This window comes from Lissotriton helveticus, chromosome 5_1 (genome assembly GCF_964261635.1).
Source record: "Lissotriton helveticus chromosome 5_1, aLisHel1.1, whole genome shotgun sequence".
Taxonomy (NCBI): Eukaryota; Metazoa; Chordata; class Amphibia; order Caudata; family Salamandridae; genus Lissotriton; species Lissotriton helveticus.
This window is the reverse complement of record NC_136065.1, coordinates 930,491,725-930,518,535: the sequence shown is the minus strand read 5'-3', so window position 1 is coordinate 930,518,535 and position 26,811 is coordinate 930,491,725. Positions and strand designations below refer to the sequence as shown.

General features: G+C 47.3%; 1 protein-coding gene across 3 annotated transcripts in view; it reads left to right on the top strand.

Moving 5' to 3' along the window:
• Positions 1-26,451, top strand: part of EXOC6 (exocyst complex component 6) — a 1,337,279-nt gene extending 1,310,828 nt beyond the window's left edge. For all 3 annotated transcript variants that reach the window (XM_078643405.1, XM_078643403.1, XM_078643404.1), the window contains 2 exons: positions 21,879-21,991; positions 23,432-26,451. In XM_078643405.1, coding sequence (XP_078499531.1) covers positions 21,879-21,991; positions 23,432-23,564 — 246 coding nt within the window. In that variant the 3' untranslated portion in view covers positions 23,565-26,451. The remainder of the gene's footprint in view (positions 1-21,878; positions 21,992-23,431) is intronic.
• The last annotated feature ends 360 nt before the right edge of the window (positions 26,452-26,811 follow it).

The following is a 26,811-nucleotide window of genomic DNA, read 5'->3' as shown; positions in this document are numbered from 1 at the left end:
CTCCAAGTCATCGACGCCACTCCTCTTCACGTTGCCGCCAAAGGTGGCACCGAAGGCCTTCGCACCACGGGCGGCGCCTGAAGCGAAATGGCAGAGTGCTGTGGGGTCGACGCCTACTCTCCTGGCTGGGGGCTTGACGCATCGACCACCAATAATGGAGGAACAGTCGGAACGTTTCATCGATGCCGACACTGGGAAGCTTACGCTTTACAAGCGGAAAATTACGGCGACGACGCCTTTGGAGTCGTATACCATTCCTTTGAAGCGCAAAAGGCCTGCTTCTGATTCACCGGTCTTGGTCGAACCACTGACTCCTCGGACTCAAAGAGTTGCCACGCCCGCGCCAACTTATTCCGATGCCGAGGATGCTGGGGATCAAGATGATGAATACAGCTTCCCGGCCCACACAGATCCTGATGCACAACAGGACGCATGGGTGGACACAGGTGACCAGGGGGATCAGCAACCCGCCCTTGACCCTCAGATATACAATATCAAAACATCTCCCACTGAGGATTCTGCGGCATTCAATGCCTTGATTGAAAGGGCGGCTAAGAACCACGACGTTGAACTGCATGCTGACCCTGTGGAGGTGGACTTCCTCTTTGACACTTTTTCAACAGCTGAAAAGACTGTGAAAACCCTCCCAATGCTGAAAGGGGTCCTCAAACATGCTGCGGACATTTTCAAAGAGCCCACACGGGCAAGGGTGGTCAACCCTAGAATTGAGAAAAAATACCGACCGGCACCTGGCGATCCCACCTACATCAAGGGCCAGTTGCCATTGTACTCCCTGGTCGTTTCTAATGCCCACAAGAGGGCGAATTCGCAAACCACTGGTGAAGCTCCTCCCCGGACAAAGAGTCCAAAGTGCTAGAAGCGTCGGGAAAGAGAGTAGCCGCTCAGGCGGCCAATATCTGGCGTATCTCTAACACGCAGGCGCTCTTGGCACGGTACGACAGGGCACACTACGACACACTAGAGACCCTGTTGCAACATCTCCCAGACCAATATAAGGAGGCTGCGGAGATGCTTATCCAGGAAGGGAAGCTCATCTCCAACGCTTCAATTAAGTGTGCACTAGACGTTGCGGACACTGCAGCCAGGGCAATTAACACCAGTGTGATGTTAAGACGACAAGCATGGCTCAGAATCTCTGGATTTAAGCCTGAGATCCAAACTACCATCCTCAACCAGCCAGTTAACCCTGACAGATTATTTGGTCCTGAGGTGGATACTACCTTTTGAAAAAATAAAAAAGGATACCGAGACTGCCAAGTCCATGGGAGCTCTCCAATCCCAACAGTTTCGGGGGAGCACTTTTCGTCGCTCAGGCAATAGGGGTGTTTCCAGAGGCCAAATGTCCCAGCAAACACAATTCAATAAAGGTGGGGCGCAATCCTCTTACCCCAAACAAAATAGAGGAGGTTATCGGGGCAACAACGCCAGGGGCAGAGGCAAGGGCAACAACAACTCCCGTTCCTCTGCCTCCAACAAACAGTGACGCCCTGTCACTGCCCCCCGACCATTCCACACCTGTCGGGGGGAGACTCCAGCAGTTCCTGCCAGTCTGGAAATCCATCACCACAGACAGGTGAGTCAGGAAACTTATCCAGTTCGGTTATTGTTTGGAGCTCACATCCACTCCACCCAACATACCACCAAAACACCGTCCTATGTCCACAGAGCATTTGCACTTATTGCAGCAGGAGGTTCTTGTCATGCTGCAAAAGGGCGCTATAGAGCTCGTGCCAGTGGAGGAGGAAGGCACAGGGGTGTACTCCTTTGGGATTAAGAAGTACGGGTCCCTCAGGCCTATTCTCGACCTCCGGCCCCTAAACCAATACATTCTCTCGGAACACTTCCACATGCTAACGCTGCAGCAAGTTCTTCCGTTACTCACTCAGGGGGACTTCCTCGCAACCTTGGACCTCAAGGATGCTTACTTTCACATTCCACTCCATCCATCACACAAAAAATACCTCAGATTCACCATTCAAAATCGGCATTATCAATTCAAGGTCCTTCCTTTCGGAGTGACCACGGCCCCCAGAGTGTTCACCAAATGTCTAGCGACAGTGGCAGTGCACCTCAGGAGACAACACATCCATGTCTACCCTTATCTGGACGACTGGCTGGTTCAGGCACAGTCGGCCCAGCAGTGCGCCGCCGACATGTCCCACACCATTCACCTTCTTCACAGTCTGGGCTTCTCCCTGAACTATCCAAAGTCGCACCTTCAGCCGGCCCATGTGCGGCAATATCTAGGTGCAACAATCAATACTCTGGCAGCCACGGCTCAGCCAACTTCAGCGCGGATCAACAACATCCAGTCGCTAATCCAACAGTTCCAACCACAACACTCGCTTCCTGCGAGAGTGTTCATGCAGTTGATAGGCATGATGGCCTCCTGCATTTTCATAGTCCCGCACGCGAGGTTACATATGCGTCCGCTCCAGGAATGCTTAGCGCATCAGTGGAATCAGGCTCAGGGACAGTTGAAAGACTTAGTGTTGGTCACCGGTCGGGCATACAACTCTCTGCATTGGTGGAATCCACACAACCTTTGCAAGGGCCGACCGTTCCAAGAGCCTGTCCCACAGATCATCCTGACGGCGGACGCGTCTCTCCAGGGATGGGGAGCTCATGTACTCCACTACACAGTGCAGGGACTATGGACAATACAGCAAAAGAAGATGCACATCAACTACCTAGAACTGATGGCAATCTTCATGGCACTAAAAGCATTCAAAGTACATCTGTGCAACAAGGTCGTGTTGATCCGGACGGACAACATGACGGCCATGTACTACATCCAGAAGCAGGGAGGTACGCACTCTCCACAGTTGTCTCATCTGGCTCAGAGCATGTGGAAGTGGGCCATTCAGAGGAACATCTTCCTCATGGCGGAACACCTCCCAGGCACGGACAATCAGATGGCGGACCTGCTCAGCAGGTACAGCCACCAGATGCACGAGTGGGAGATACATCCATCAGTACTCTGCCCGTACTTCCAGCAGTGGGGTCATCCACAGATAGACCTGTTCGCCACAAGGGAAAACGCAAAATGCCAAAGCTTTGCCGCCAGGTTCCCTCACCCACAGTCGCAAGGCAATGCGATATGGATGAACTGGTCAGGCAGATTTGCGTACGCTTTTCCCCCAGCACCTCTCATACCGCTGGTGGCAAGAAAGCTAAAGCAACACTCGATGACTCTCATCCTGGTTGCTCCAACGTGGGCACGCCAGCCATGGTACACCACGTTTCTAGAACTCTCCGTGGTACCGCATCAAAGGCTACACCTCACGCCCAAGCTTTTGACGCAGAGCCATGGCGACATTCAGCATCCGGATCCGCAACAGCTCAACCTGGCGATCTGGCTCCTGAAGTCTTAGAGTTTGGCTACCTTGACTTGCCTCCTGAATGCATGGATATCATACGGGAGGCAAGAAAGCCCACCACCAGAGCCTGCTATGCAGCAAAATGGAAGTAGTTTGTCATTTACTGTGCTACACAGAACATCAACCCGCTAGATGCATCCACTCCCAACATCATCTGCTATTTGTTACATCTTTACAAATGCAATCTAGCATACGCTTCCATCAGGATAAACTTATCCGCCATAGCGGCTTATCTCCAGAACAGGCAGCATCTCTCCGTTTTCAGAGTGCCTGCCATTAAAGCCTTCCTGGAAGGCCTGAAGCGGGTCATCCCTCCCAGGACCCCACCAGCTCCTGTATGGAACCTCAATGTGGTCCTCACCAGGTTGATGGGCCCACCTTTTGAGCCTCTACATTCCTGTGAGATTCAGTTCTTAACATGGAAAGTAGCTTTTCTCATTGCCATTACGTCTCTATGACGTGTTAGTGAGCTACAGGCGCTCACTGTACAAGAGCCATTCATTCAAATTCACTCCAACAGGGTGGTGCTGCGCACTAACCCTAAATTTCTTCCTAAAGTGGTTTCGCAGTTCTATGTCAATCAGACCATTGAACTGCCCGCATTCTTTCAAAACCCACAAACAGTTGCCGAAAGAATGCTCCACACTCTTGATGTCAAACGCGCCTTGATGTACTACATCGATAGGACCAAAGACTTTAGGAAAACACAACAACTCTTTGTTGCCTTCTCAGCCCCGCACAAAGGCAACCCCATTTCCAAAGCAGGTATAGCAGGTGGATCGTTAGGTGCATTCAGATTTGCTATCACAAGGCTAAGCGCACTTTAATGGTCCCTCCAAGAGCCCACTCCACCCGAAAGTTGGGGGCCTCTATGGCTTTCCTTGGTAATATCCCTTTGGAAGATATTTGTAGAGCAGCCACATGGTCTACACCACACACATTTACTAAACATTACTGTGTAGATGTGCACTCCAAACAGCAGGCAGCTGTAGGGCAGGCTGTTCTTAAAACGCTTTTTCAGACTTCTGCAGCTGGCACAGGCGGCCGCCGTTAATGGAGGGACTACTATGTATTCTATGCTATAGATATGAATTCAGCAGCCCACATGCCTCGAACTGAATATGCTAATTACCAGTATGCATCTGTTCTTGGCATGTAGGCCTGCTGACATTCATATCGCCCGTCCTCCTCCCCGGCGCCTGTAGCGGCTACAGACTTTTTAACACTTACTCTTAGCATGGCCATCGCTTACACTATTACACTCCATCTTTGCCACAATGGCTAAAAACAATCTGGGGATAGAGTCGATGCCCATGCGCACTGTAGTCCAGGGGAGGAGCCACCTATTTTGTGATACTTCGAAGACTCTTCCAGGACAACAATGTGCAATCATCCGGACCCAACACTAGGCGGCGATCTGTGCTATAGATATGAATGTCAGCAGCCCTACATGCCAAGAACAGATGCATACTGGTAACTAGCATATTCATTATTGTCTAAATCGGCTGTATATACGTTAAATAAAAAGGGGGCTAGAACGCACCCGTTTTAAGCCATTGGTGGTGGGGATTTTGTTAGTTAGACTTCGACGGTCCCCCATTTTTATTTGGACCCATGTTTTTTAGTAGAGATTCATTATTGCGTCCAATGGTTTTGTGGGTGCTCTCTAGGATTTCATTTTTGGCCACAGTGCGGGTCTAGGGACCATGTCGAAGGCTGCTTTGAGGTCCACAAAACATGCATACAAAACTTTTGAGTTAGCAATGGCTTGGTTAGCCAGGGGCGTGACAGCAGATATGTTTGTTAAGGTACTCATTCCGACTCGGAAACTCATTTGTGTATTGGGGATCAGTTTAATGCTATCGACCCAATCCTCTAGATCTTTCAGCAAATTTGCGGCATAAATTTTTGCCTCAACATCAATGACTGTTGTTAGCCTATAGTTAGAAGGATCTAAACGGGCCCCTGATTTAAATATAGGGTGTAGGATGCTTCCTCGCCAAGAATCAGGGATGGTGTGAGACTCCAATGTGCGAGCAAACAGCGATGATAAATTATTGGACCAAAAAATGGATCTTTTTTTAATAAGGTGCTGGGCAAGCCGTTTGGTCCCGGAGCCCGATCGGACCTCTGTTTTTTATTGCATTCAATACTTGTTTTTGTGTGATCTGTAAGTGGGGGATTAGTGGGTCCGACCCTGATGTTTCAAATGGACCTCGCTGGCGTTTGCCTTCTAGTTGTTTGACTTGGGGGTTGCCGTGATCTATCGGGTTTGATGTATGGGTCGTAAAATCTGGGGCCTTGGAGGTTAGTCTCGGTGTCACTGCCATCCAGGACTCTTTGGTACAAACGCAGTTGTTGAAATTAATGCCTCAGGTGCCATGTTACAACCTCTCCTAGCTACGAAGTGAGAGCTTCTGGTTACTAGTCTAGCAAAAATGGCTACAGTAGATTATCTGTTAAATCCACAGACAGCTAGAGGTTTGCTCTCATTTCCTTTGGTGAACCCCTCAGGAAAATGACCCTGTTGTTGACCTATACACCTGTAACCAGGACCGTGTGGTAAATAAATAATTAATTACCGGTACTATTTTTGAATACATTAAATAAAACAGATAGCTCAATAAATAAGAGGCAGGATCCGGGGTATCTGAGTCGAACAGGCTTTAATCAGGCATAAGGGAAGGGACAGGATCGGAACAGCCTGAAATAGAATGGCATGGACTGGCAGCTGCAACTTCTCATTAACAGTACATGATATATATAGGAAAACATTACAATTGCATTGAATACAGTAGGCGTAACAAGTGACAAACGTAAGATAAGAACAAATGGGCGTACAAAGAAGGCGTGCACAGGGCGTGCACGTAGACATGTGATGAAAACGTCACAGAAGTGTCATAAATGGGTGGATACATGGAGGGGGCTACCTGGGCAGCTGGAACCTTTAACCTAGTGGTGCGCGCGAACGGGCCATGACGTGTAACTAGGGAGAGCTGGGGGCTCTGACTTCTGCACTAAAAGAGGAGACTAAAGTCTGGGATGTCAGGACGACATGTACCTATAGCATATCTGGTATCTGGTGTTTGGAGAACATGTTGATAGAATCTAAAAGTTATCAGGGCAAAAGCTACTTGACACTAAGGCTGGTACATGCATATATTCTACGTGTATTGCGTGTGCTATGAATCTTCTATGGATATTAATACAGAAATTCTCTTGCATGGAGACAGAAAGACTAAACTATAGCTGGAGATGTTTATGCAGTTCGTTAGCTTAGGAATGTGAAGACGGAGAGCTGAACTGATAACTAGAGGCATAACATATTCTTGGCAGACAGGCAGGCAGAGCCAGGCCGGGCACTGCGCTGCGCGGCAAGAAGTAAGCGAAGGGTCAGGGATGCGGGAGGGGCTGCATCGCTCCTCGGAGTGGGTTCAGGAGACTGGAGCTTAAATCTGGTGTTCAGGCCCTTTGAGGCCTAGAAACGGGGACAGTTCGATGAATTAACGTGCATAATGTAAAACGTGGGCAACATAGGCCTAGAAGCCTAATTCACGTTGCTTTCACGGGGACCGGATAACTGACATACTAAAGTTGGACACAACTATAATTGCGTCTTTAATCGATCATAGGGGGACATATATGCATATCGATCATGCACATATAACATAGGATGGGGAACACGTAGGCACACATGACAGGGCAAAATTCAATTTTCCTCATTCCCTCCTTGTGCCCTACGTTTCCTTCAGGAAACATCAATATTCATGATACCATCTATCTGTTCATAGAGCATCATTTGCTCGTCTCGAATCTTCTTGGAACGGGACTTAGGACTAGGAATACAAGATGTAGCGCACAAGCCGCAAATCGCAGGGCCACATTGTAAACATAGGCAACAACTGAATATGATCATTACTACTATACCCAGGAATGACAATACTTTCCATCCCCAGGCAGATATTATACTCCAGAGCCAACCGGACCATGTCCAGGTGCCTGGATTCTGGTGTAACTGATGGGCTATTTTATGAAGTCTGGTTATAGCTGAATATACAGACGGTGCGTTATTAGGAATGAAAATGCAGCAACTAGATCCGATGACTCTACAAGCTCCGCCCCTATCGGCCAGTATGACGTCAAGGACGAGACGATTTTGGAGCACGACAAATCTCATAGCAGATTGTTCTTCAGTTAAGTTACCTAGAGCGGAAATAGTCTCATTCACTACTGCTTCAAGGGTTCTGGTTAGCCTACGTATTAGCTTACTATTCTGGACAGGACCTATGAAGAAAAAGAAACCTTTATTGAAGTCTTGATACTGTTCTAAGGCAGTTTCAGTTTGATCGACAATTGGGGACTCGATCTCCCTTCTATGTCTGATGTGTACTAGATGTGTATTTCTGTGATAATCGGATGGGGCTAGAAAAACTGGTGGCAGTAGGAAGGCAATGTAACATGTTCCATCCCAATCGAGAGGCAGACGAACATATGCGGTCTGACCACATACAAAATAAGAATGACGTGAGGCTTTGAAAGTAGATTTCCCACTGTCACTATACTCGACCACAGTAGTACAATCACTGTGTCCTAGATGTACTGAACCATTCTTTCTAACACATAATTCGCCTTTCACTGGTAGAACTGTAATAGCAGGCAAATCTGGAGTAGTTTCGGACTGAACATTCAAAACCATGAAATTTGAGGAATAATTACCTAGATCATATACTTCATTTTCTAGATCTAACCCTGTTCTATGGGGAAAGACCTTCCTTGTCTGGGAAACATGTTCTATTCAAAAGGGACATATCGTTTGAGGATGACGTTAACGTGGACCATGCTCCACATGAACCATTGTGTGAAAACGGATAGGGAAAGAGTGGCAGAACTCCCTTCGGTGTCTGGAAAGGGGGGAGTCGACCACACACCCAACAATTAGTGGCATTGCTAGTCTGGTGTGAATAGTGTAACATTCGAATGAAGGTATTATTGCGCATAGCAAGACGATAGGATAACTCGTGAGGAGGCAGTTCACTAAATGTGTGCTCTACTGTAACATTAGAGGAAAAATGTACATGTGAAACGATAGGAAAACATAGATGTAAGGCATAACTTATGCAGGAAACCATAAGACTCAGAAATAACATGAATAATAGAGTAACAATGCATCGACTTCGAAGATTCTTACAATAACGTATTCTCTTAGAGTTTTCACTAACTCTCTCACTGTGTGGGTCTATCTCATACATGTCAGGAACCTGTCTAACCGTTTCACCCGAGAGGGACTTAGACAATTAAACTGGCTGACTTACTAGACCTTAATTTTTCTTTATACTCCTGCTGCGGAGTTTTCTCTAACAGGGGAAGTTTAGAGTCAGTATCTGGGCAGTCCTTGAGAACTGGGCAGTCTTTGAAAAAAGTTTTTGGAGGGAGTCCATGAAATCGCTTCACGTGACTGGAATGCAACCAGCCTTTTCGGCCCTCGACCTTGATTGCCGTCCTTGTTGTCATCAGAACGAGCTTTGGTTCTTTCCAACGGGGCTCCAGCGGACTTGAACGATCAAAATTACGAATCAGAACGAGGTCGCCTGGTATGACCTCGTGCGGTTTCACTTGAGTGTTGTCTGGAAAAGCAGCGGCAACCTGTGAACGACAAGAGAGTAGTGCAGACATCAAGGAAGCCAGGTAATCTGTCAGCATATTACTGTCAACATCAGTAATTGTACGTGGTCTAGGTGTACCCCACATGTTTGGGGGACGGCCGAAAACTACCTTGTTGGAAATGGGATCCCCGGCTGGCCAGGGCTTTCGCCAAAGTCAGTCAGAGACCACCACACCCAAGTCAGGGCAAGGGAGTTACACGCCAAGATAACCCCTACTCACCCTCTAGGTAACGTGGCGCGAGCAGCAAGGCTAAACTTGGAGGCGATGTAGGCTATGTATTTGCGCACGCACCCCAGCAACAACAACCAAAGGCCCACCACAAAGGAAACTCCACACAAGGTTATATAAAAATAGCCTTTGTATTACACCAAAACACATTAGATAAAACACACACTTTACAATGTGCCAGAGGCACGGGCAGAATTTACAAGGGATATGTACAAGACAGGGCCACCTGGACCACTGTCAGGAATCAGAAGTAGCACTTTCAGAAATAGCACTTAGTACATAGAATGTAGTACAAAATAGCACACAACCAGTAATCACTGGTAACCAGGACCTCACTAGCACCACCTGTACTAGGGAGAAAACAACCACCTATGTATTACAATACCTGTAGGGGTGTAAGAGGAAAACACATGATGCAATGCATAACATTCATTCAGAGGTGTAAAGAGGAAAACACCTGATGCATCACAATACATAACACTCTGTTTACCTCAACCACCCTCTCTATTCACTGGCAGGGCTTGGGTCATTAGACACACCACAGGGGGGCGGAGCCAGCATTGTGTGGGGAAAACCCAGCCCATCCAGGACACAGGTACACTCCTCCCACACATCACTCATGCTAATCTCCCACTCACCACCGGGCAGACCCATCCAGACTTCCTGGAGCCTGGCATGCCAGCCAGCTCCAGCCAATCACACGCCAGCACCCTCACAGCACACGTACAGCCATGTCTAGAAATGGCGCTTCGCTACTAGACACATACATGCTGCATACACCGTTGCGCAGCATTCACTCTCACGAGTTCACACATACCAGACTCAAGCCTGTACACCCCACGCATCAGGAACTACCAGGGACACATACATTCCCCATGCATTCCTATGGGCGGGCAGGCCTAGCTCAGCACATGCACTCAGAGTGCGCACGCACTTTCCACTGGGACACAGTGAAAGTGCGCACAATCAAAAAATCACCATCTCCAGGTCACCATTTCAAGCAAAAAGTCTAGGGGTGAACCTGCCCTAAGGGCCAAAGTCCAACATACCTCGAAAGGTGAGAGACCTGAACGGGAGTGTGCGACCATTCTCATGTAAAAAAGGGCGACTGGCAGTGCTACCATCCAATCTACGCCTTTCTCTGCGCATACCTTGGCAATGCGGATTTTCATGGTCTGATTATGTCTCTCGACGAGACCAGCTGCTTCAGGATGTCGTACACAGTGGAACTTCCATTGGTACCCTAACAGAAGGGATACTTGTTTCATGAGTTCGGATGAGAATGGCTGGCCGTTGTCTGAATACACGACCCTCGGTAATCCATAGCGAGGGAAATACTCACGAACCAACTGCCTGGCAGTGGTCGCGGCAGTGTAATCTGGGACTGGATATGCTTCCGTCCATCTGGACAAAGTGCATACAACTACGAGGACATACTTGAAACCTCGGCATCGATCCATCTGAATATAATCCATCTGGAGGACTTCAAAAGGGTGGTCAGGAGGATGGAATCCACCTTGTTCCACCGGAACACCTTTACCTGGATTGAACTGACAACATATCATGCAGGTACGTACTTTCTGTTTGGCTGCTGCTCGTAAATGCTTGTTAAACCAGAGGTTCTGAATACTGTCTAACATGGCTTTTTCTCCTAAGTGTGCTGGACTATGTGCAGTGTTAATAATGACTTGAACCATAGAGTCGGGGAGAAACCATGTGGCTTTTCCCTTCGTCAACCATCCTTGATCTGTCTGGACCCCTCCTTGTTCAGACCATTTCTTGATTTCGTCTGGGGTAGCATGTGACTGTATATCTAGTACGTCTTGTGTGGGGTCCTTAACTGTCATACAAGTCGTCTGAACTGGAACGTCTGTCTGAGTCGTGTTAACTGGAATGTCTGGAGTCTGGGCTGTAAGCTTGGCTGTTCGATCTGCTAGATCGTTACCCTGGGAAATGGCGTCAGTGGCTTTCATATGTGCTTTGCACTTCATGATAGCGATAGCTGTCGGTAAATGTATGGCTTCTAACAGAGCTTGAATGAGGGGGCCATGCTGAATCTTGGCTCCATGAGAGGTCAGGAAACCTCTTTCTTGCCAGAGTACTCCAAAGTCGTGAACGACTCCGAATGCATAACGTGAATCTGTGTATATGTTTACTTTCAGGTTCTTGGCTCGTATGCAGGCTTGAGTCAGAGCGATGAGCTCTGCTGCTTGAGCAGACAGGGTGTCAATACGATGTGTTTCTATAACTTCGGTTTCAGTAGTCACTGCATACGCGGCTACTAGTTCTCCTGTATTTGTTCTCATACATGAACCATCCACATAAAGTGTCAGGTCGGGGTCAGGTAATGCAATGTCGGTCAAGTCTTGTCTTGGCTTTGTCATGGTGTTAATAACTTCCACGCAGTCATGTGTGGCAGGATTTGAAGTAACTGAGGGTAACAGTGTAGCAGGATTTAAAATGTTGCAGCGTCTGATTTCTATGTGTGGCTGAAACAGTGTCAGTTCATAACCTGTTAAACGTGCAATTGTCAAGTGCTGAGTCTGTGTTCGGTTCAAAAGAACTTCCACGGAGTGTGGAACTTGTACTGTCAGGGAGTGTCCTAACACTATGGAATCACTCTGTCTGATAGCTAGGGCTGTGGCTGCAACTGACTTGAGGCACGCAGGCAGAGCCTGGGCCACCGGATCTAATGTGCTAGAAAAATAAGCACAGGGTTTGTATTGTCCTGCTTGATCTTGTGTAAGAACAGATAATGCAGTACCATCACGTTCAGTGACAAAAAGTGTAAAAGGCTTACTGTAGTTTGGTGTCGCTAGAACAGGTGCTTGGCATAAAGCTTTCTTTAACTCATTGAAAACAAGTGTATGTTCTTGGGTCCAGGAGAGGACAGTCGATGTGGCTGCCTCCTGTGTCGTTAACTGTATCAGTGGCTTGGCTAGATATGCGTACTGAGGAATCCATTGTCTGCAGTAAGAAGTGAGGCCGATAAAAGCTCGTACCTCCTTCTGAGTCTTGGGCTGTGGAAGATGTGCTATTAACTGGATACAGTCTGGTGTCAACTGCCTACCCCTCTTGGACAGTAAGTGTCCTAGGTAGACCACTTGCTGGACACAGAATTGCAATTTGGAAGGGGACACCTTGTGCCCCATCTCGGCCAGGAAATACAAGACTGTAAGTGACGCACGTTCGCAGTCACGTTCAGAACGGGCTGTGATCAATAGATCATCGACATACTGGAGCAGGGCAGTGTCAGTTGGCATGTGAATATTGTCTAGTTGTCTTTTAAGTGCTTGACTGTAAATACTAGGACTTTCTGTGAAACCTTGAGGAGCTCGTGTAAATTTATAGCTCCTTCCACTTAAACAGAATCCGAAAAGAAACTGGCTGTCTGGATGAATGGGGACACTAAAGAATGCATTCTTGAGATCAATAACAGTAAAGAACGTAGCTTCGTAATCAATGGCAGTCAATAGGGAAGAAATATCTGGAACCACTGGGTACTGGGGTATGATACATTTATTAAGTTCTCGAAGATCGATCACTAATCGATAAACTGGAGGTACATTGGGATCAGTACGTTTAAGAATCGGAATGATAGGAGAATTACATACATTGGAGTCAGTTTCTACAACTACTCCTTGAGCAATGAGCTCGTCAATAATTTTGGATAAGGCTGCTACAGCCTCAGGTGGCAATTTGTACTGTCGGATTCGTGGTAATACAACACCTTGTTTCAGAGTGACACGATAGGGTGTAATGTGCATACAACCTACATCTGTTGGACCTTGCGCCCATAAATGCTGTGGTACATTCAATAATCTTGGATCAAAATTACGTAATACATAATGACCTTTAAAATCGCGCAAAAACAATCTCACTCCTTCTGGGGAACAGCATATAACTGCTCCTAATTCTTTCAATGTCTTGATGCCTAGTAAATTTTCTGGACATGATTTCGTAAGTAACAAGTCTGTAGTTCGGGACAATGGACCAACTTCTAGGGAAACTGGTTTAGATATTTCATTAACAATAGGCTTTCCTGAAAATCCAAGGGAAACATTTCTAGAGCCTGAGAGTGGAGCCCCTGGAACCTCGTCATGACTGATGGTAGTCCTACTTGCCCCTGTATCAATCAGAAACTTTCTGTCTTTCCCCAATACTTGACTGTGTACATAGGGACCCTCTTGATCTACAGGAATCTCGATGAGAGGCAAGCCAACCTCCCTCTCTAGGCTGTTTCATGAATACTGCTGATATTCTGGATAATCTGACTGTGCGTACTGGTACATCTGTTGTGTAACGTGTTGTGTGGCAGATATAGGCTGCGGTACGGTAACTGTCTGTTGTGCGTTCTGTGGTGTCTGGGCATTCTGCGGAACTTGTTCTTGTCTAGGAGGACGTGGTCTCTCTTTCGTTTTACCAGTAGCTATATTGTGTTTCAGAACTGCACATTCGTTTATGTAATGACCTGGCTGTTTACAATAATTGCAGGTCCCTTTAACAGGAGCTGTAGAATGACTAGTTTGACTCGGACCCCTCTTCTGACTGTCTTGTGGAACAGACTGTGCAACTAGTACTTTCATTTTCGTGTCTTTCATACGTCTCCTTTTGTGTTCCTGCTCTTCCCTGATTCTGTTCTGGTGATACTGTAGCATCTGGAGCATTTGTGATGGAGTATTTGCTTGCCAGGTACTTTCGACTTTCAATACTCTATTTTTAACTTGCGGTAAAGAATTCTCAACTAGTTTGGTAACAAAAAGATGTGGATACGATTCACTACTTGTTTTCAGACCACTATTAATAATGAAACATTTCTCAAATCTAGAATAAAAATCACTAGTGTCTTCATCTTGTTTCTGTTTACAGGCTGAGATGGCATCCCAGTCTTCCTTTTTCGTTGCTAGTAATCTTGGCAAGACTTGTATCAGTAACTCGGGCAATGCTTTAGCTTTATCCCCAAGACCGGTACCTGGAACTCGTGTGTTATCTTCAGTCTCTAATGCGGTCCAATCTATCTTTTTCTCTCCCACCTCCCATTCTTTTTCTTTTAGTTTTTCATATATGCCCGCAGGCAACAGGACCTTTAACATTTTAATAATGTCAGGATACGTGTATTCTCCCATACGGAGCATGTCCTTTAATTCACGGTGGAACCCTGCTGGATCTTTATCGTGACAGGGTATTAACTTTTTCATTTCTAGAAGTTCTATTTTCGTGATAGGGGTGTAAACAAATACTCGTTCTAGATTACCCCCCTCTCCCTTAACTGGATGTACTTCTCGCAACGGATTCTGTCTGTCTATGTAGAATGATTTCCTTACTGGGGGTGGAACAGGAACAAAATGTGGATTCAGGAACGTTCTGTATTTGTGGCGCTGTTCTAGAATGACACTAATTAAATCGGTACCTAGACCTTTCCATCTGTTTAGGAGTAACTCGTTCAATACATCATGTAAAGGACCTGGATCAGAATGCTGATCCTCATACAGTGTAATGAGGTGCTGGATCATATACATACCCACCAGTCGCTGCTCGGCTGGCGGTAGTTTCAGAAACATTTGGGCCACTACTTCGTCTGGAAACGTGGCAGAATCACTAGTCCATCGGACTGCTGATCGGGCTAGTTCTTGTTCATGCATGGTACTAAGCTCACTATAACCTATTCGTAATTTCAGAATTGTATCGGTGGCCTGGAATACTTGTTCAAGAGAACACTGTTCTGTTACGGGAGGAGGAAAAACTTTCTTGTAATCTAGACGTGAATGTCTGTCGGAAAATCTAGTTCTACCTACATACGCTATTCTGGCGGGATTCTCGCTGTCTACCTCTTCACTTGAAGAGTCATTCTCTTTCTCGGTTGCTCTTTTTGCTTCCTCCTTCTGGTGTATACTTATAATTTCCTTACGAATTTTCCTGTACATACTTTCTATACTACCTTGTGACTTGTGTTTTCCCTCGGCTATATTGTCACTCCACCTAGTCAGGCCTTTCATCTCGTCTTTATCTTTATCAGGATAATCTTGTTCTCTTATTAAACAGTTAATCAAGAATTGCAAAATCATGCCTTGAATCTCGACTTTCCTGTGTACCATAGCTTCGTGAATACTTCCTGGGTTCTCCCCAGTACGGATAAAATGATATATTCTGTCTAGATGTTCCTTCATCTCGGGCAGGGTGGCCAAAAAGTTGGCAACTCGCCTTAAACGTACTGAATATAATATCATGTGATCTTCGCCTGGAACTGAATCATATATGCAGTCAGTAAGATGTCGCTTGAGGTCTGCGTATGTAGTCACTTTTGGCGTGTGCTGTAACGCTGCGTCTCTCAGCGTCAGTCGTTTTACTTGAGGCGGGGTGATAGGAGCACCTCCCCCCGCTCCTCCTGAACTGGAATCGTTAACTAATACTGAATGTGCAGGTGCTGGTAAAGTGACTGGTACAGTAGGAGTACGTAATGTGGGTTGATCCTGGGGGACTGGCGCATGGACAGGACCAACGACTGGAGGCACAGGAATTACATTAACAGGAGGCTGGACTTGAACTTGGACTGGCGGAGTAGGATCTGTATTAGCATATTCTGGGACAGTGTCGTCTAAATAGGACGAAAGGAAAATTTCAGCTGCAGTCGGTTTATGACGCAGTTTAATCGGGACCAATGGTGGCGGTAAATTACAGGGTGCTTCCGGGGTTGCCTTCGGCAAGCCCTCGGCAAGAAGAGGATACATACCTTTAATTAGGGCATTTCTCTGTCTGTCTGATTGTTCTGTTCTAACTCGTTCACCTTCTTCTAGAAGTTCCCTTTCTTGGGCTTTTCCTGAGGATTCTCTACTTAATTCTGCTTTTCTAAATTCTTTTTCGGTTCTTCTATGAGATTCTTTGCGCCATAACTCGATGGCATCTTTCTGGGACTGTCTGGCTTTCTTTTTCCATAATGCTTCTTCTACTCGCATGATGCACTCGGCATCCCATGTACCTGATACAGGCCATCTGTATTTCTCTTCAAGATTCTTTGTATAATCTACCCATAAGTCTAGATATAATATGGCATCTAAGCCATGCTTGTGATACATAAAATGTCCAGGACTGTCCCTAGGAGGGACAGGAACTGCTTCTTCGAGTAACCCTTTTCTGGTTTTTATCTGACATAACTTTGAAAACAGAGGCATTTTCGAGTCGTACTTGAATTAAACACAATACACAATAATCACAGTAATGAAATGGCAAACAAGTCACTCATACCACGACATAGAAATACATTAATAACAGTTCGAACAGAATACTACCTGATACACTAAAAAACATAACACTTGAATTTCTCGAGAAACTGACTTACTAGAATTACTGGATGCACTGCTAAAACAGTACAGAACATACCGGTCTCATAAAGAGACACGTCATACCGTATCCACCTAGATGGACACGTCGGACTGGATCTGTGTACCCAAACCCATCGGACCGGAGACAAACTAATGACCCCGTCTAGATACTCCCCCAGCAACGGTACTCACCGGGAAGCAAAACTTGAAGGCCTCGGACTGGACTGGACTGCTACGACGTCTGGTTACTACGCATGCGCTTCGAACTTCGGGCTTCAGAAACAGGTGGGCCTCCGGATACCTCGGACCTTGCTCTCTCGGCTTGGGCTCTGGTCGGGACGAACCGCATTCCTCACCGCCTCGTCTGGATGCCGGACCGCAGTCTCCGTCTCCTCCGTGGGCCTGAGGGAGACTTGATGAAGCAGAAATATCTGCACGTGCACGGTAGAGTTCCGTCACGGCTGTAGAAGGGTCAGGGGGCCTGCGTTACATCGCCGGCGCGTGGGGAAGGGGCTCGTCCCTATTCGGGCGCCATTATGTGGTAAATAAATAATTAATTACCGGTACTATTTTTGAATACATTAAATAAAACAGATAGCTCAATAAATAAGAGGCAGGATCCGGGGTATCTGAGTCGAACAGGCTTTAATCAGGCATAAGGGAAGGGACAGGATCGGAATAGCCTGAAATAGAATGGCATGGACTGGCAGCTGCAACTTCTCATTAACAGTACATGATATATATAGGAAAACATTACAATTGCATTGAATACAGTAGGCGTAACAAGTGACAAACGTAAGATAAGAACAAATGGGCGTACAAAGAAGGCGTGCACAGGGCGTGCACGTAGACATGTGATGAAAACGTCACAGAAGTGTCATAAATGGGTGGATACATGGAGGGGGCTACCTGGGCAGCTGGAAACTTTAACCTAGTGGTGCGCGCGAACGGGCCATGACGTGTAACTAGGGAGAGCTGGGGGCTCTGACTTCTGCACTAAAAGAGGAGACTAAAGTCTGGGATGTCAGGACGACATGTACCTATAGCATATCTGGTATCTGGTGTTTGGAGAACATGTTGATAGAATCTAAAAGTTATCAGGGCAAAAGCTACTTGACACTAAGGCTGGTACATGCATATATTCTACGTGTATTGCGTGTGCTATGAATCTTCTATGGATATTAATACAGAAATTCTCTTGCATGGAGACAGAAAGACTAGACTATAGCTGGAGATGTTTATGCAGTTCGTTAGCTTAGGAATGTGAAGACGGAGAGCTGAACTGATAACTAGAGGCATAACATATTCTTGGCAGACAGGCAGGCAGAGCCAGGCCGGGCACCGCGCTGCGCGGCAAGAAGTAAGCGAAGGGTCAGGGATGCGGGAGGGGCTGCATCGCTCCTCGGAGTGGGTTCAGGAGACTGGAGCTTAAATCTGGTGTTCAGGCCCTTTGAGGCCTAGAAACGGGGACAGTTTGATGAATTAACGTGCATAATGTAAAACGTGGGCAACATAGGCCTAGAAGCCTAATTCACGTTGCTTTCACGGGGACCGGATAACTGACATACTAAAGTTGGACACAACTATAATTGCGTCTTTAATCGATCATAGGGGGACATATATGCATATCGATCATGCACATATAACATAGGATGGGGAACACGTAGGCACACATGACAGGGCAAAATTCAATTTTCCTCAACCGGCCTTGAGCATGTGTGTGCAAGGCCCACACCCAGGGCGCTGTCCTTAAGCAGGGTACAGGAGCTGCCTGCTAACAGCTGAGTGCCCTACAACACTGGTCCTACACATTTTATATGCCTGACCTTAAGATGGCTGTCCTAGCCTGTCCCCTGGAAGCATTGCTATCGAGCATATCAACCCTACAGTAAGTCTTAGGTCCCAATACCTCCGGAATGGGTGCTGCCAATTGATCTTTTACGACGCCCCCCGGACTGAAACCTTGAACATTGTACTCTACTAGGAGCCGGATCAACATGGTCCATGCCCGGTGGAACTTTTGATAGAACTTTCGATGGAACTTTAACAAAGCCCCATGGGTGGATACTCCTCCTCCCTTCATGATTCATTGATTTAATTGATGTAACTATGTAACCTGTAACTCTGGGCGGATACCAATACTGTTTGTACTTACCTCGGTGTACAAGCAACCTTGGCCGAGGCCCGGTGGAGCTGTCACATGCAGCTATAGAGGAGTCTGGCCCTGGTTTCACCCCCTCGGCTGTCACCTACCCAGCCGGTCAACTGACATTGTTTTTCCTCGTTTCCCAGTTGTGTTTCCTTCCATTCCCTCCTCCTCCCTCTGTGATTCTTTGATTTAATTGATGCAACTATGTAAGCTGTAACTCACTGATCTTCATGTAAAGCGCTCTGATACCTTCGGGTCTAGCCAGCGCTATATAAAACTTTTCAAATAAAAAAAAAAAAACATTCTGCCTTATACAAAGCTCCAAACAAAAGTGTGCTTAAACACTGTTTAGGGAGGCAGCTGGTACCCGTGTCCTCATTTGCTTTGGTTTTCTAATGGTAGATCCTCTTAACGTTCCGCCAGGGCCGGATTGGCCATACCGGGCTTCGGGCATTTTCCCAGGAGGCTGGAAGGGTTCTGGGGCAGTTTTTCAGCAGTGCTGCAGTATTGGCCCCAATAACAAAAGCAGCAAGCAAGCGTTTTGCCTCCCGGGGCCAGGCATTGCTTCCCGGGGGCTGGTCCGAGAAAATTGCCAGGGCTGCTGTCAGTTCTCTTCCAGCCTTGCCTTCCCCACCTCATTTTACCCCTCCAAAGTTTCTAACACACTCTTAATTAAAGACGGAAGAGAGCGCAAAATGTGGTTTCGCCCAGTGCGCTATAACACAGTATCTGTACCCATGCGGTTCTACAAGCCATCAAAAGAACAGTGCCTCCATTACAGAACTAATCTGATCTTTGACTTACAGTATTTAGAAATTGAGGATATGGTATGTGTTGAGCTTCAACACCTTGTCAGTTGTAGTAAGCGCCGAATGAATGCAATTTCAAAACAGTTCAATATCTCAATGCAAAAGTCATCTACGTCCAGAATAGAGACACCGATAAGAATCTTTGTGCACGAAAAGGGTGGGCGGCGTTCCCTGCCGTGGGATCTGCACACACAGTGGATTCCGCGCAGAAACTGGCGCCTCGGGTGCTGTGGTGGCCGCGACCTCCGGGTCGGACCAGCGAGGGCGAATCAGTTCGCCCACTCGCCGCGTTTCCTGTATTTACTGCCAAGAGGCGAAACGACTGCGCACGCCTTGCCTCGCTTATAAGGAAGGACACCGAGTTAATAAATAATAATACAAAAGACAAGAGTGGAAACCCCGTGGAATGTAGCTGCGGCGTGAGCCCGGTGCCTGTGACATACATGTGGTGTGGCGGTGCTGTGTGAAGGCGCAGGCTAGTGATGGCGCGCTCTACAGCGGGGCACTATGAAACCCGGAGAGCGTTTGATGCGGGTTTGGAAGCCCCACGGCGCTGGTTCGCAGCGTTAACTCTCTGATCCCAGTGTGACTGACCCGACTGTACGTTGCAACCCTGTTCTGCGGTAGAGGTCTGTTCAAGCCTCAAAGGCGTGCGCGTGAGCCTCGTGGCGTGCTGGCTTGTGTCAGGGCCCAGAGCACGGCGTTGTGCTTACACACAGGGGTGATAACAAAACCATCATAGTGTGGGGGACACTATGTTAGTCTGGGAAAGGAAGGTGTCGCGTACCCTCCTCGGAGAGTGTATGTGTCTGGGACGTGGCCCTCAAAGGCTGGCCCGAGGCGGGACTCAGGTGCGTCTGTCTTTCGGCAATGTGCAGAGGAGCCCATCCCGCGCGGCCGAAGCTTCGCCCCGGGTGTGCGGCGAAGGAGCGCGCGGGCATTGCTGCTGAGAGACAGACGCTCGTGCGTTCACAGGCCGGAGCTGAGCGGGATGCTTCGAAAGCGGCTGTCAGGGGCTTTGTTCGGCACACATATTATCAAAGGCTACAGTGTGGTCGCCTTGGTGTGTTTATGCACGCAGGCGTCATTCAACGCCATTTAGAAAAGGGTATACACGGCCATTTAACTCTCTCTCTCCCCGAATTGCTTTACTGTGGTGTCAACAGCACGTCCGACTGCCTGCAAAGAGTAGTGTTTCTCGTTGCAGGGCACGTGGTTGCGTCAGTTATGTGGCAGTGTGTGGAATAAACAGTTAATGCTAAAACGAGCCCGGCTCCGGCTGTAGCCACTAAATGAAAACAAATAGTTGTGGCACAGAGTTCAATTGAAATAACAAGGCGCGGGGCTGCAAAGCACAGCTTCTAATTGGGGCAGGGAGCCGGCAAAGTATTTAACAGTTTTAGACAATTAAAAAGAGGATAGGAAGTGGGGTTTAAATGGCTTAGAGGGGATTACGGCTTGAAAGTTGAATAAGGAAAGGCTTTGCTGTTGCAGTTTCGAGGCAGCATTAGCTTTTAAAAGATTACTTATATATTGACCAGCATCCTCTAAACCCCACAAATCCAATACCGCTCGGTAATGGATGCGTCTCTGCTTTTCCTGTTGTTTTTACAAACATGGCTCCCTGAAGTAACAAGCGGGGTCTTGAAAGGGCCCGGGCAGCGCGCGCCGAGATCTGTCACCATGGGGAGTGCAGCGGGGGCTCCCTGCTTTTAATTGGGATTATGGGAAGCCCTGCTTTAAATTTCTGAGAAAAAAACGATTACATGAAATCCAGGCGACTAAGGGCGAAGGCCGTTCCCATGCTTAACGATTATGCCATGGCTCGCATATTTCGGCAACAACCCATACACAGCTCGTTTTGGCACACTAGGCTGTGGTGGCTGGTTCCTTTTAAGTTTGTGAGCGACTAAAATATAGGCGGTATGCGAGAAGGGGTGATATGGAGAAATTATTCCAGCTCTAACATGAAAGAGGCTTTACCTCGCAGTGCCCATCTGGCCCTCTTGTCGACTCAGTGCAGACTGCAATATTTAGTTTTATTTTACCCTCGGGGCATCAGCCGCAGTGCTCCTATGTAGTACCGTGTCCGCTGCGGTGAGTGGACTGGGCCAGAAAACACAAGCCCCATGACTGCAAAATGGTGAAGAGAAATGAGAGAACAATGTGCCTTGCAGAGCTTAAATTTGATGCGTGTTTTTTAAGTACGATTTGTGCATGCTTTTCAAGATGCTCGTCATTCAGTGTTCTGTGAATGCAGGTTTGTGTTTCTTTTAGTACAGCTCTCATGTTTCTCCTTCGTCTACAGCTCCTGGATCTGTTTATGGTGTGGGACTGGTCCACCTATCTAGCGGACTATGGACAGCCGTCTTCCAAATATCTGCGGGTGAACCCCAGCACTGCCCTCACCCTGCTGGAGAAGTGAGTAGTATTACTGTTTATTGTGTTTCTGCAGATAGCACCACACAAGGCCAGTTGTCCCTAGGAGCGCAGTGCGTGAAAATAAATGTGGCCCAACAACATGTTATTGAAAGAAACTGTGCAACTTAAGCACATAGTCACACAATTATTATGGCAGTGGAAATGTCAAATTCCATGTCATGACCACGTACAGCGACATGGACTCGAGAACAGCACTGCTGACTGCCTAACGGATTGCAAGTAACAAATAATGCTCAGTGAGACACTCTATGAAGAGTCAGCAGGCATGTTCGATATGACGTTACTTAACTGAATGAAGTTCATTCCTTGTGTTATTGTTCTCTCTCTCTCTCTCACACAGGATCCTTTAATATGTGACCCCTATGAAACATGGGATGGGGTTCGTTGTCATAACCCAAACCCATCTGAAGACCTTTAGAGTTGTTCTTTGTTTAATCAACCTGCTATTCATGTAAAACAAACCCTGATTATTCTAATCTGAGTGTACCGAGGACTGTCAGTGCCTATTGTTACATACAGCCTGCAGAGAACAGTTTGAGTAATCTCATCCTTCTAATATAGAACACTTTATAACTAAGCAAATAGTGTTTTTTTCTTAATTATTCAGTCTCCACTACATAATAAATATATTCTATTTTTTTCCTTCAGGCAACCAAACAATATAAACCAGTTTTTCACGTACTATTTTCAACAAATGTCCCTTTTTGGGGAAATATTCAATTTTGAAAGTTACCGCCAAAACAAACATGTCATGAAATTCATAATGGATACTGTTTCATGTAATTCAATTTCTTCATCTTGAGGGTTCTGGTGAAATGTACAAACAACCCCCCCCCCCCCCCCATCCCCCCAAAACTCCTCTCCCCCCCCCCCCCTCTTCCCTCTCCCCTTACCGTTATATATTACCCGCTATGTATCCGCGCTTGTGGGACCTGGGGCACTGTGAAATACATTTATTTGTGCACTCGATTATTTATATTCCTGGTAAACAAATAAATATGTCATGTAAATACGTTTGGTGCTTTTCAAGTGCAGCCTGTAGTTCCAACGGATAACTTTTTTGTTTGCTTTTTGTGTGCCGCGCAGGGTTCACCGTGGGTATGTATTCTGTGTAGTGGTTCTGCATGTTGTCCGCTGAGTGAATGTACGCATGTCGGTTGGGAGTAATACCTGCATGGACAGTGAGGGTGTAAACTGCTTGCAGTGAACCCCCATGCCTAGTTGCTCCTTTTGATGTCGAGGGAGTTAGGAAAGCGCAGACAGTGCTGCTTCCTGCACGCCCCCTATCCTCTCGGTTGAAAGTTTTGACCCGCTGTAGGACTGACTGCATGGACTTTATATCTGACAGGTATGTGTTTGGTAGATGTGAGACATGGACTTACCTTCCTTTTAATAATCCATATATTATTCATTCCACAGGATAAAGGACACCAACAAAAAGAACAACATTTTCTCCCAGTTTCGGAAGAATGATCGCGACAAACAGAAGCTGATCGAGACAGTGGTGAAGCAGCTTAGGAGCCTGGTGAACGGGATGTCCCAGCACAGCTAGCTGGCCATGCAGAGCCCGCCGCCGAGGCGCTCAGCCTGGCGCTCCCCCGCTCCGGACATCAGGCGTGATCCGTGCACTGCAGCGCAGCTCACCTCTCGCACAGCAGATGTGCCCTTGGACTGCAGCTCAGCCTGCCTGGCTCCCCCTTCCCTGCGCCAGGCACAGCTGGGATGCTCCGTGCGTGCACCACTGCACGGCGTTATTGAGAATCTCCCCCGCACTGTTCAGTTCAGACTGCAAGGTGCCCCAGCACGGCCTACTGGCATTGATCGCCCCGCACTGCCTGCCAGTTCGTGTTTCTTTCCTCGAGTTCATTGTAAAAAAGCCTCGGAGGTTGCACTGCGAGTCTCACTCGAGGGTACTACTGGTTTATTCGAGGCAAACACGGGACTGTGCAACTGAATGTGGAAGACGCTGCCTGTAAATACTTTATTTAACGGGATTGCTAATCAATATGTTACTTACGTTTGGAATGCGGTGTGCTCCTTTTGAGTAATGCATTATTTACCCTTTATCTCCCTCTAAACAAAGAATAGTTTTATTATTCTGTTTTTGATCGCTACCTTAATCCGAAAATGCTCGCCTGGCTGCTTTGATGTGACCGATGTCTTACTCTGGCACGCATGAAAAGAGCCTCTGCATTTTTAATCCATCCGCGGGCATTGGTGTAGGATTCAAACCAAGGATTCTCATGTTCGGTGCAGGAATGTAACGCAGGTGATTCCCTCGCCTGAGTGTGCCGAGGGCCCCTACCCAAAGACCTGAGGGAGTGGGGGCCGCTCTTACCACAATGTACTAGTAGTCCCTCTCACAACCACATACTTAGAGCCCTTCCTGTTCACTGCAACTTATTAGGAGCCCCTCTTACCACAATATTCTTGGACCCTCTGATCACAATGAACTATGAGCTTCCTTGCTATCACGTACTGTGAGCCTGCCTCACCTCCACATCTGAGAGCCTCTCACGAATATTTATTGGAAACCCCTCCTCCCTCTACAATACACTGGGAGCTCCTCTCACCACAATGTACTGTGAGCTTTTCTCACTACCATGTACTGGTAATGCCTCTCATCGCAAGGTACTTGTAGATCCACTAGCCACAATGATTTGGAAGCTCCTCCCACCACAGTGTACTGAGAGCCCCTGTCTCCGCAATGTACCCATTTGCCATAATGTACTATAATCCTTGTCACTACAGTATACTGTGAGGTCCTCTCACCAAAATTTCCTGGGAAAGCCTCTCACAAAATATAATGGGAACCTCCCTAACTACCATGTACTCGTAGCCTGTGTCACAACCTTGTACTTGGAGACACCCTCGCCACACCAGAATGTACTCGTAGCCTGTGTCACCACCTTGTACTTGGAGTCTCCCTCGCCACACCAGAATGTACTCGTAGCCTGTGTCACCACCTTGTACTTGGAGTCTCCCTCGCCACATCAGAATGTACTCATATAGCCTGTATCACCACCTTGTACTTGGAGTCTCCCTCGCCACACCAGAAGGTACTCGTAGTATCTGTCACCACCTTGTACTTGGAGTTTCCCTCGCCACACCAGAATGTACTCGTACCCTGTGTCACCACCTTGTACTTGGAGGCTCCCTCGCCACACCAGAATGTACTCGTAGCCTCTGTCACCACCTTTTACTTGGAGTCTCCCTCGCCACACCAAAATATACTCGTAGCTTCTGTCACCACCTTGTACTTGGAGTCTCCCTCGCCACACCAGAATGTACTCGTAGCCTGTGTCACGACCTTGTACTTGGAGTCTCCCTCACCACACTGTCATGTATTTGTAGCCTCTGTCACCACCTTGTACTTGGAGTCTCCCTCGCCACACCAGAATGTACTCGTGGCCTGTGTCACAACCTTGTACTTGGAGTCTCCCTCACCACACCAGAATGTACTCGTAGCCTGTGTCACCTCCTTGTACTTGGAGACTCCCTCACCACACTGCCATGTACTCATAGCCTCTGTCACCACCTTGTACTTTGGGTTTCCCTCACCACCACATGCCTGTAGGCCTTCTCACCACCAGTGGTGGCAGCCCTTCTCACCATTATGTACTAGGAATCTCCCTCACCACCATGTTCTCGCAGCACTTCTTACAACTATGTAATGGGGTTCTTATCACCACCAAATGGTGGGAGCCCCTCCCACCTCCATGTACAAGCAGCACCTCTAACCACAAAGTACTGGAAGGTTTCCTCACCGCTAAATATTGATAGACCCTCTCCCCATATGTAATGCAAACCCTGCTCACCCTATGTGCTGGGAACTTCCCTAACCACTATGTTCTGGGAGTTCCTCTAACCATTATCACATAGGTGTACTGTGACCACCAAGTCCTTGGAATCTCTCTTATCACAATGTAGAGAGCCTCTCTCAGCACCTCCTACTGACACCCTCCCTCACCACCAGCTATGGTAACCCCTCTCACTGCTGTGTGTTAGGAACTCTACTCAACACAATGTCTTGGGAGCCCTTCCCACCTCACAGTACTGGAAGCTCCTCCCACCTTTCTGTACATAGTCCTTCCCACCTCAGTGTACGAAAAGTCCCACTCCCCACATGTTAATGTGAGCCCCTCTCACCACATTGGACTGGAAGCACCAATCGCCTCAAGATGCTGGGACCCCCTCATCACAATGTACTGGGAGCCCGTCTCAAACCAACATATTGAAAGTACTAGGAGGTTCTCTAATCACAATATATTGGAGCCCCTCTCGCTAAAGTGTACTGAGAGCCTCTCTCACCAGAGGTCACAGGACCTCTTTCTCCAATTGTTTCGGCTCTCCATTGTCGGTCTTCTTTATGCACAGAACATTTGTATTTTCTTCTACTTTGAGCCAATTTTCAAATAAAAAATTGAGGTCAGAAGTTCTAACCTGGTATTCTATGTTTCTCTGCATTTGTGTGTCATTGAAATGTATATATTAATACATGTCAAGCCCTAGATTGAATCACTCTAAATGTATAACTCAAAACAATTCCTACACCCTCATTAGCGCAGCATGTACAATAAGCCTCAATCCATAATTCCTTTTTTCCCCCCCAAGTGTGCCCCGTTGATTGCACACCTAATACCTTATGAAAAAGGATGAGTGTGAGTAATGTATTGAATTGTACTGTATCATTTACTTAAGCTTCTTACAACCTGTGAGGCATCAAAGTGCATTTTTGCATGGCGAGCATGCAAAACCATGGTAGAGTACTTGCTTGGCAGACTGTTGCACCTGCTCTG